At 45.1% G+C, this 11873-nt stretch overlaps 1 protein-coding gene across 1 annotated transcript in view; it reads right to left on the minus strand.

Annotated features, from left to right (window-relative positions):
* Positions 1-1205: 1205 nt before the first annotated feature.
* Positions 1206-11873, minus strand: part of LOC310814687 (ephrin-A2-like) — a gene marked incomplete at both ends in the record, with an annotated part of 36129 nt that continues 25461 nt past the window's right edge. The window contains 3 exons of the mRNA XM_083684187.1: positions 1206-1330; positions 2468-2533; positions 4746-5038. Of these exons, the coding sequence (XP_083540313.1) occupies positions 1206-1330; positions 2468-2533; positions 4746-5038 (484 nt within the window). The remainder of the gene's footprint in view (positions 1331-2467; positions 2534-4745; positions 5039-11873) is intronic.

The following is an 11873-nucleotide window of genomic DNA, read 5'->3' on the forward strand; positions in this document are numbered from 1 at the left end:
AGAGCTGATCCCCAGTCAGTTTCAGCCAGAGTAGGGTTCATCTCTAGTGTGGAGGTACATTCATCCATCACACGGCCAGGCTAAACTAATCCAATTCCATACACATGCCAGGCAGGAGCAAGCGAGGAGTGAGGAGAGGGATATCTGGATTCCCTTGACGTTGGGAGACCTCAGCAAGAGTAACAGGGTGGTAGCAGGGTCCGTCCATCTTTCACAATGAAAAAATATATATATTGTCAATACAAACAAGATCAGTTCTGATTAGGTTTCACAGTGGTCATGCAGTTAAGTGTTCCCCCTCCTTTTCTCTCTCTCTTCCTCTCTCACATCCCCATCCCCTCCATCCCCCCACCTCAACCCCTTCCGCCCCATTCTACCCCATCCTGATCCTCTTATCCCCCCCCCCCTCCCATCACCCTATCCCCCCAGTCAGAGAGTACAGGTAGGTGACCACAGTCTTACATACATACATACATACATACATACATACATACATACATACATACATACATACATACATACATATACAGCTAGCCAGTACAGTACTGTTGGTGGGTGACCAGTGGTACATTCATACATGAGATAGTTATGGTCAACAGCCACCGTATCAACACAGACAGTAGTGCCAACGAGAGACGCCCGCAGTCAGTGTTGACGGGCTGTGAAAATAAATGCTTCCATAAATGCTTTGAATTATTCGACAATACACATCCCCCACCTGAAATATACATCCCACCTAAAATCCACCGACAGCTTGTCCATCCCCACCCCCACCCCACCCAAACCCCCACCCCACCCAAACCCAAACCCACCCCCACCTCCCTCCATCTACCCTGTCCAGCTTTAATGCAGCAGATAGTCAAATCTAAACTCCCAGCTACTATGAGGAGAGAATCCCCATGTTGTCCATCTCAGAAGGACGACAGCAACACATCATCTTCCAACAGCCATGCTGGATCAGAAACCCAGGAGATCCAGGACTGGCCTGGTCCTCTCAGCACCCCCAGCCAGGCAGGGGTGTCTGGGCCTGGGGCTGTGGAGAGGCCTGGGGGTGGGTGCCTTAGTGGTGGTGCTGGTAGTGGTAGTGGGGGTGGAGGTGGGGGGACTAGGAGAGAGAGGGCTTCCCTGAGGGGTGGTGGGGTTAGAGGGACAGCCAGCCCAGCAGCCCTGGGTGTGAGCTCCAGGGAGAGGGGGGAGGGAGGGGGTCACAGCGATGAGAGCAGTCCCAGCAGCAGTGAGGCCAGGGTGGGTAGGAGAGACGGGGACACTGGCCTCCATCCTGGCCCTCCATCAGTCAAGAAGGGCTCTGGAGAGTCGTAGCCCGAACCATCTGAAACACACAGAGAGAAAGAACGACAGAACCGGCTGACAGAAGAGAGAGAGAGAGAGAGAGAAGAGAGAGAGAGAGAAGAGAGAGACAGAGAGAGAGGGAAATGCAAAAGAGGAAAATGAAGAAAGGAGAGCTAGAATGACCGAACGATCTGAAACAGAGAACTCAAAAAGTGAACAGTTTGTTAAAAAAAGAGAGCGAAAAAGACACTCCACTAAGAAATCGGGAGATAGAGACAAAAAACAACAACTGTCTTCTCTATCTTCAGACACAGTAAGAGAGGGAGAGAGGGAGAGAGGGAGAGAGGAAAAGAGGGAAAAAACGAGAGGAAGAGAGAAAAGAGAGAGGAGGAGATGAACGGAACGACTGAGCTCAGCAGGGGCTTTAACCAACCTAATTACAGTTTAATCACAGAGACTCTGAATCTGGAGCAACTGACACGCACGCACGCACGCAGGCACGCAGGCACGCACGCACGCACACACACAAGTACACATACCTACAGTACTGTATGTAGCTCAGTGCCCATTGTAGAAACAATGTTTAACAGATGAGCAGGTTTCAGTGTCAGACACATACCTTTCAATGTGTAAATTAGCCCAATGTCAGAAAAGTGCTTGAGTAATGACAGACGAGAGGATTTCTGCCTGCTAATCTTTGGAGTGTACGTTCGCTCCTTGTACAGAGGACATTAACGCCGTCTAATCACACTGTGAGACATATGAATATCTGAGGTTCATTTTGTCAAGAAGAGATTAATGTGTATTTCGAACTCACAGCGATACACCAATTGCAATTGAGAGCTGCTCTAAAGCCTATTTAAAACTGGTTTCAAACTGTATTCCAAAACCCTTCTTAGAAGTGTCCTTAGTGTCAACTTATAGTCATTTGGGGGGGGACAGCAGATGTTTCCCATGGTCTGTTTTGGCTATTGAACTACAGTGTGTGTGTGCGCGCGTGCGTGTGTGTGTGTGTGTCTCGAGCGAATCAGAGCAGAGAATAGCGCCAGGGCATTCTATCAGACTATGTGTCACTCCTAATTCTATTTTAATGGCCAGTTTGTGTGTTTGTGTATGTGTGTGTGTGTGTGTGTGTGTGTGTGTGTGTGTGTGTGTGTATAGTCAGAGCATGACTTACCTGGGGGTCTGACATACACCTTCAACTTCAAACACGCCCTCCCTGCATGGTTGGGATGAGGAGAGGCTAAGAGAGAGAGAGAGAGAGAGAGAGAGAGGAGAGAGAGAGAGAGAGGAGAGAGAGAGGTGGAGATTTGTAGGTTACAATGTAGGTTGATATGGAAATTACAACAAACCCAGCCAAATCCTTCTATCTATATTAATGGGGGGCTTTGGTCTATGTGTACCGTGTGCTTAACTCATCATCACTGAAACTCGGGTCTTTCATTTCCAATTTAAATGGTCATAAATTAGAATCCAACTTTCAGGGTCATTCATTTCCAACCTCTCTGATGTGAGTACGACCAAGAGAAGAACACACACACACACGCGCACACACACACACACACACACACACACACACACACACACACACACACACACACACACACACACACACACACACACACACACACACACACACACACACACACACACACACACACACACACACGATGGCATATTGGCCTACAGGTCTCTCCAGAGCCCAGTGTGACCTCAGAGCAATATAATCAAGATCTGCAGCTCAGAGGAAATAACTCTGACCCCTTCCCCTGCCCTTTCCTCCCTCTCTCTCTGCCCTCCTCTACTCTCTCTGCCCTGTCTTCCTTACCCTTTCTCATTTTTTTCTGTCTCCCCATCTTTCTCTGACCTTCCTTGAAACCCTCTCTGTCCCCTTTTTACTTTTCTCACCCCTAACCTTTCTCTCTTTCTTTGCCTCTCAACCCATTCTCCACCCATCTTCTATTCCTCTCTTGACCAATAGCCCCCCCCCCCCCCCCCCCACACACACACACACACACACACACACTACACACCACCATCACAGACTCATGAAAACCCATACAAACTCACTCAACCTCTTCAGACAGCAGCTGTGTGAAGCTGGGGTGGAGTGGACCTGTCAACATGTCAAACATACACAACACACGCGCACACACGCGCACACACGCGCACACACACACACACACACACACACACACACACACACACACACACACACACACACACACACACACACACACACACACACACACACACACACACCACACACGCACAGATCTGACAACATACTCTATCATCACCATCACAGATCAATACAGCTTAACACACACAAAAGTCAGTATCCACACAACAACACACACACACACACACACACACACACACACACACACACACACACACACACACACACACACACACACACACACACACACACTCACACACACTGGGGGGAGCAGAGCTGTCAACATGCGATCACTCAGTGTCTGGTGGGGTGGGGGGATCGAGGATGTCAATCAGTCTGATGGACATGGCCTTTCATAGACACACAATCCCTCTGCCCAGCCCCCCAGCCCCCCTCGGATACCCACACACACCCACCACCCCCACCCCAACACATACCTCCTTTCTGAGTCCACACGCACGCATGCACGCACACACGCACGCATGTACACACACACACACACACACACACACACACACACACACACACACACACACACACACACACACACACACACACACTAAGCCCAGGGGCCACAGAGATACAATACTGCTTGTGACCAACTCTGGAGAGGCCCTGTCCATCCTTCAGCACGGGACAAAAGCCTGGGGTGTGGTTGGACTGGAGAAAGGACAGAGGGGCCAGGGGTGACAACTCTCACTCATCTCTCTCTCTCTCTCTCTCTCTCTCTCTCTCTCTCTCTCTCTCTCTCTCTCTCTCTCTTGCTCTCTCACTATCTCTTGTTCTCTCTCTTTCTGGAGTCACTGCCTCTTTGTGTACAAGCAGAGATCTTTCATGCGTCCACAGAGAATTCTCAGGCGATAAGCCGTTCTGCAGTATAATACATCACTTGTTGATGTTGGAAGAGGGAAGAATCAATATTCTTAATGCAAAAATCATTATCAACGATGCCCTGGTGGTGGCATTTTCACCACTTTGACGTCTCCTACCTTTTGTAACTGATAGGGTAGTCAACACACTGTAGGTGCGATCATTTATCAAGGAGAGAGTGACAGCTCATTTCTCAATGTTAGAATAATGACACCCTAAGTTACACCCTACTACTACACAGCTTTCTGGTGCATAATGGGTGCCATGGCAACCCCCAGGAATTGGTAGTTATGAGGTGAGTTCTCCCCCATACAGCGCTTTGGGTGTCTAGAAAGCCGCCATTTAAATGCATTCAATTATTATTCTTGTCACTATTATTGTTATTACTAGATTATATACTTACAGATGTAGTAATATTCATGCCCAGGCCTGAACTCAAAGCCTAGGGAGAAGGGAGTGAAAAGCTGGAACTTTTCTGAGAAGCGCAGGGGTCCATCAGCACCGGTTGGCCGGTTGCACTCCCAGCGTTTGAACCCACGCATCCTGTGCTGACAGGAAGTGTACCCCTCGTGGTTGACCATGAACAGGATGTAGCGCTCCATGCGTCCGTGGGTGGGGGGACCCTCGTAGAACGGACAGTAGATATCCAGGTAGTCATTGATGCTGACCGCAACCCTGTACTCCCCATGCCAGAACCTAAGGGAGACAACCACAATACAACCACATGGTTAAAACACGGTCTGAAAACACAAACACAACCCTGTACATTCCAAGCCAGAAGGCAGAAGCTGGGAAGACATTAAAATGTTTTTAAGCTAAATAAAATTTTATAGTTTTCTTTTAAGAGAGTATTGTGCCTCTCCTATAAACAAGACAAGAAATCAAAAACGACATAACCACAGAAAACAGAACCCAAAAGAATTGGTCAGACACACTTTGATGCTGCAAACCTTAACTTTCAAACTCTTCATCTGGGGACTTTGAAAGCGACCTCAACCATGCAGTCTTAAAAAAGGTCCACAACCACACGCTCATATGATATAACCAGATCACCTCAGATCATGAAAGTGACCTACAAATCACACAGTCAAAGATCAGAACAACACACACATAGACTATGGTCTTTAAAGACAGATAACCACACAGTTAAGGACCAGAACCATACACACATAGACTATGGTCTTTAAAGATAACCACAACCCTGACCACATCAGGGAGTTGAAAAATAGAATAGAACTAACAGTTTTATATGGAACCAAAAAAAGTCTATGCTTTGCCCTAAAAGTGCTAAATTTAAGCAATGAGGCACGAGAGGCCGTGGTTTATGGTGAATAAAGTCACAGCTGAGGGGCATTGTTAGACATGAAGTGGAGGGTTGGCAACCCCTCAGCTGTGACTTTAACCACGATAAAGCACAGACTGAAGTGTCTTATTGCTTTTACACAACGGTTACAATTGTGACAAGAAAACAACAACAAGTATTTACAACTTTAAGTGTTTATTTCATGATAGACGGTGGTCGTTTCTGCCCTGCGCTCAGAAACCTAGCTCTCAAAATGACCACTGTTGTCAAGATAAGTTGATAAACAAAAGTGTTTGCGCAGGGATATTACTACAACTTATGGTAAACAGACATAGGCACCACCTTGATGGAATGCTTCTCTAAATGACTTTGCTGCACCTCAGCGGTTCCATAAAGAGACCCCTAAGAACCTTTTTTTTTCCACACCTGTCGTCCAGCGCTCTATCAGAGTTAGTTTCTCTGTCTCTATAAAGCGCCACTCCTCCATCAGCGTTATCCGTCTCTCCGGCTGTAAAGCAGCCCTCTAAGCAGATCATTTAGAGTCATTGATCCACGAGGGAGCTCCTCTCTCCTGCTCTCTCAGCTCTATCACGTCTGATTAGCAGGTAGAGGAGGGAGAGAGCAGCAGGGAGTGGAGAGGTGCAGGCACGGACAGAATGACAAATGAACGAGAGAACGAGGGAGTGAGAAGGGATGGAGAGAGGAGAACAGCTGGAGAGAGAACGGATGAAAGAGTTTGCGATCTTTGAGCTCAGTTTGGAAAACAACAGTTCGTAATTAATTAACTTTTTTTTTTACATTCAAAACCTGCATGCAGACAGACACTAAACGCACAGACAGACATATTTCATCAAACCTCAAGATAGATTCTGTGTGAGGTTTTTTTCATTAGGTTGGCAGAGGGAGCGAGGGTGTGTGTGTGTGTGTGTGTGTGTGTGCATGCATTATCCATTGCAGACTCATCTTCCACTGCAATTATCTGTACTGTCAACCTGTCATTGCCATTGTATATAGCCATTCCATTGTGTACATTGCTTCACAGCCGTTAATACTGCTTATACTGTTTATACTGTTCATACTGTTTATATTTTTTATTATTTCTATTTTATTTTATTTTATTTTAAAACGTATTGTTGCACTACTCTGCGGCACTGTCACTTTTGCATTTCACTGTATACTTGTATGCACGTGACAAATAAAGCATCTTGAATCTTGAATGTGTGAGTGAGTGTGAGTGAGGATGGTCCTGACCAAGACAAGGCCAATGTGCCAAAATAGATTAAGATCTATTGGTCTTCTTTTAGCTTGCGTCTAGACCTGCTAATCTATCTGTGCTCTGCCTGGGTGTGACAGCTGTGTGTGTGTGTGTGTGTGTGTGTGTGTGTGTGTGTGTGTGTGCGTGCGCGTGAAAGAGAGAGCTGTGTGTGTTACACATGTTCACCTCCCCCCCCCCCCTCCCCTATGCAGCTCTAGGTGTGTGAGTGTGTCAGTAGGGATTAAGTAGTCTCTCCAGTGACCCACACAGACATGGGAAAGCACTCACTCCTGCTCAAATATGAAGTATGTGTGTGTCCAGTGTGTATTCGTTACGGTTTGCCAGTTTTGAGGAGATGAACCGGCACCCATAAATCCCTGGGTGAGAATGATGCCCCTCTTTCTCTTTCTCTCTGTTGTTCTTTCTCTCCACACGCCAGTTGAACTCACCATCAGTGTAGGATGATAACTGGAGGTTCCTTACACACACGACGAGCTGCCGCCACTGTGAATAACTGTATGTGTGTGTGTGTGTGTGTGTGTGAGAGAGAGCGAGAAAGGAGAGAGAGAGAGAGAGAAAGAGAGAAAGAGTGTGTGCCAGAAAAAGAGTGTGTGTGTGTGGGGGGGGGGGGGGGGGGGGGGGGGGAGGGTAGAGCACCATCCGTGAGTTATCAACACCATCTCAACACCTTGCTCCTGATCAAAGCCTCAACTAAGAGACACGTAGAATATTTACCATATTTACCTGCTGTCTGTGCTTACACATCAAAGAACGCTCGCTCGCTCGCTCCATCGCTTGACTCTCTCTTTGTCCCTCCATCTCTTTCTATTTCTCTCTTGCTCTCTTTCTTTTTCTTTATCTCTCTCTTCACTTTCTTTATCCTTTATGTATTTTTAATCAGTTTTTTCATCCCTTCCCTGCCTCTGTTCTGGATGTTAAAAAACTGCCTCAAAATCTTTTCTCCACTCTCCCTCTCCCTCTCTCTCTCTCTCTCTCTCTGCCTCCCCCCTTTTCTCCTCCTCCCCCTCAACCCCCCTCTCTCAGCATGTGGTTTCTCATTCTCCTGCTGTCGTCTCTCTCTGTCTGCCTGAGATTCACATTCCAACACTGGCTCTGTCTCTCAGATATTTGGGGCAGAACAAAGGCAACACACAAATACATACAATACATACAGTACACAACACACACACACACACACACACACACACACACACACACCCACACACACACACACACACACACACACACACACACACACACACACACACACACATAAACACATACAGTGCCTTCGGAAAGTATTCAGAGACCCCTTCACTTTTTCCACATTTTGTTGTGTTATACTCAATTTAAAATGGATTAAATTAAAAGAATTTCCCATCAATCCACACACAATACCCCAGAATGACAAAGCGAAAACACGTTTTTTGAAATTTCAGTAAATTTATTAAAATTGAAAAACAGAAATACCTCATGTACATAAGTATTCAGACCCTTTGCTATGACTGAAACTGAGCAAATGGAGAGGAACAAAACTGCTCAGGAATGTGACCCTGAGGCCTGGGGAGATGTACAAAAATCTACAAAGTTGAATGGTGGAGAGGAAAAAGCCGATGGGACAACATCATCTCAGTCACTTTACAAAATTGGTCTATAACCAAGTGGTTCTATAATCAAGTTCCAAAGATAATCCCTTAATGGAAAATAATCTATTTCATATCCATAATTGTGTTTGCAACAATTAATTCAACTGATACAGCAAAGAAAGTGACTGGAAATGTGTTTGGTGCAAATTCAGCACATGCAATGCAGTTTCTGCATCTCTCGTGTGAAGAATAGTGGTAGCTGCATCAAGTTATGGGCATGTTTGTCACTGGCAGGGACTAGGGAGTTTGTCAGGATCAAGAGAAAATTATGAAATTTGCTGAGTTGGTAGTGACATCCTTATCTACACAGTGTGTAATTGATTCCTATGCAAATCAGAGACCCTATAAAAACAAAGACATTCATTCCAAAATTACATGAACTATTATCCTTGCATTAAGATGGACTCAATTCAACTTACTGAGTGATTTGTTGATGACATTTTTGCATTTTAGCAAATTTTAGTGTCATAGCAAAGGGTCTGAATGCTTATGCACATGAGGTATTTCTGTATTTCTATTTTAATAAATGTACTGAAATTTCTAAAAATGTGTTTTTGCTTTGTCATTCTGGAGTATTGTGTGTGGATTGATGGCAAATTCTTTTAATTTTGATTCATTTTAAATTGAGTCAACACAACATGTGGAAAAAGTGAAGGGGTCTGAATACTTTCTGAAGGCACTGTATGTAAACACATATGTATACAAACACACACAGACACATAACATTAACACACACAAATACTGTAGACAGAAAACCAGACACACACCAGCCCATTTAGCATAACTGCGCCAGTGCCATTTCTGTCTTTCAGTCTGATCCCCATGGATCCCCCTGCCAACATCATTTATAGTACACATAGACACAGACACGCAGGCACGCACACACACAGACACACACACACACAAACTGACTGCAGTCCAATGGAGTCAAATTGGCCTTCTACTGTATACTTTACAGCTGGAGAAGTTTGGCTGGGCGTAGCAGAGTAGAGCCATATTGATATTGACAAACAGAAATGATTCCCTTTTGGCCGTTTAAACTCAGATGAGAGTAACGACTGATGGCCAGAGTCCAGACCAATATGAATCTATTACTCTAAGTGAGTGTGACACTGCTAGAGGCCACAGTGATCTATATCAGCTCTGACTGGTCCTCCCACTGCACTGCAGGCTTCTCTTGAAGAGTCTTCACACACACACACACACACACACGCACGCTCGCACGCTCGCACACGTACACACACAGCCGTGGACGCACACACACACACACGCACACACACACACACACACACGCACACACATAAACACACACACAGGTGCATGCACGGACACGCACACAGAAGACTTCCATTTCTCATATGGATTGACTGATGGATTGATGAATAGATGGAGGTGGGGTGGGGGGGTGTAAGGATGCAGAGTGCCAATTGTGAAAAAAACCCAGTGGGGGGGACTTTTTTATTATAATTCCAGTCGTTATAAAGAACTTAAGGCAGAAGCATTTCTAGGATTTGCACACATTCAGGGCTCAGCCCCCAGGGAAATAATAATTAGAGCGGGAGTCTGGGAGAGGCCTTTTATATGGCCTTTTTGAAACACATTTCAAGTAATTCTACGTAATTGTACATGACTGGCAACGTATTTAATATTTCAAAATCTTTGTTTAGCATAAATATTTTGAATCGCGTGGGCGAATCATTGTCGTGGGCGCAATTTAGCTTCTTTTCAGGAAAAAAGGTTGAACAGTTGATGTCCAGGCACATAGGTTGCATGGCCACAGTCACAGGCACATAAACATCCCGTAATAGACAGGTTATCAATTATGTTATTAAAAAGAGAAAGTCAGTCAGAAGAACTGGTAGACTTTCAAAGTATGAAATAAAAGGTTGCCAGTGGGAGAAAAACCTGCCGGTTGAACCTCTCAAGAGTAAATTGATCTTTCTAATTTAAGAAAAGCACATACTGTCTTTAAGCTACACAGCTAGGAGGAGGAGGAGACTTTCAGCTTAATCAAATTCTAGATGAACATAAACTTAAAAGGGGAATATTTGGAAGTTAAATCAGAGGAATCATCCGGAAATAGCACACTCCAAAAATAGCTATGGGAGGTGAGGGCAGAAGATGAGTGGATAAAACAAGTGGCAAAATTTCAAAAATTGAGGTCCAAAAGCTAGTTAATTTGGGATATGACCAAAGCTAGTTAATTTGGGATATGACCAAAGCTAGTTAATTTGGGATATGACCAAAAGCTAGGTAATTTGAGGTTGGCAGGAGATTGTGAACAATGGTCGTACCTATCCTCCACATCATCTGGGTCAATATCTCAAAACTAGACTTGATAAAGTGTACTCTATGAAAAACCTTTAATTAGATGAGACCCAGAGTTGAGGACAGGAAGAAGAACTGTCTATCTATTTCTCCATCCCACCCCTCGTCCACAAACGCTATGCCCAGCTCAGTCCCCCATTTATACCTGGGTGGTCTAGCGGGGCATTGTTAAGTCCTGTGAGATGATAATACGTCCTTGAGATTAAACCCTTTGTAGAAGGGTCTTGTAGAAGAACTAAAAGCTTTTCCCCAGATAATTTTTTCGGGCAACTGTGGGAAGGTAGAATACTGGATTCGCACAAAGTGTATAATTTAAAAGTAGCGGAAAAGGTTATGCCGTGGCAGGTCGTATTTTGAGCACGGATTCTTAAATCTATTGAAGGTAGGCCTGTTATTCTCATAGAGATCTATACATTTGGTCAGGACTATTCTTTTCCAAATTAAAAAAGTTGGGTCGAGGGGACAGCTTCTATTTTCAGCTTCTAGCTGTCTAGCTGTGACCACTTGCTAGTGACTACCTTTGCCAGTTCAATTTGCATGCAGCAGAACGTACTGCATAATGCTATCATCGGCTGCTGACACTGTCATTGGGCTAGGCCATTCTATTAACATAAGAAAAAAAACACATCACAAAAAGTGAATGAATTAGCTGTGTTTAGGCATTAGGATCTGGTCTGGGAATAAATGTTCAGTATAAACACATATCAGAAGTGGGGATATACCTGTCCCCACCAGAGATAAAAGATATTGATCAGATGGAGGGATTAGAAAAGCAGAAGGGGGAAAATCCTCACCATCTCTGGCGGTAAATCACACCCTGTATGGATGGATTGATATGCAGCCTTTCTAACGAGGAAATAAACACTCAGATGGAAGACTAGTGCACTCTCTTTACAAGACACACACATGCACGCTCAAGCACACACGAGCGAGCGCATACACACACACACACACACATGCGCCCGCACACACACACACACACACACACACACACACACA

This window comes from Argentina silus, assembly GCF_951799395.1.
Source record: "Argentina silus genome assembly, chromosome: 13".
In the NCBI taxonomy this organism is placed as follows: domain Eukaryota; kingdom Metazoa; phylum Chordata; class Actinopteri; order Argentiniformes; family Argentinidae; genus Argentina; species Argentina silus.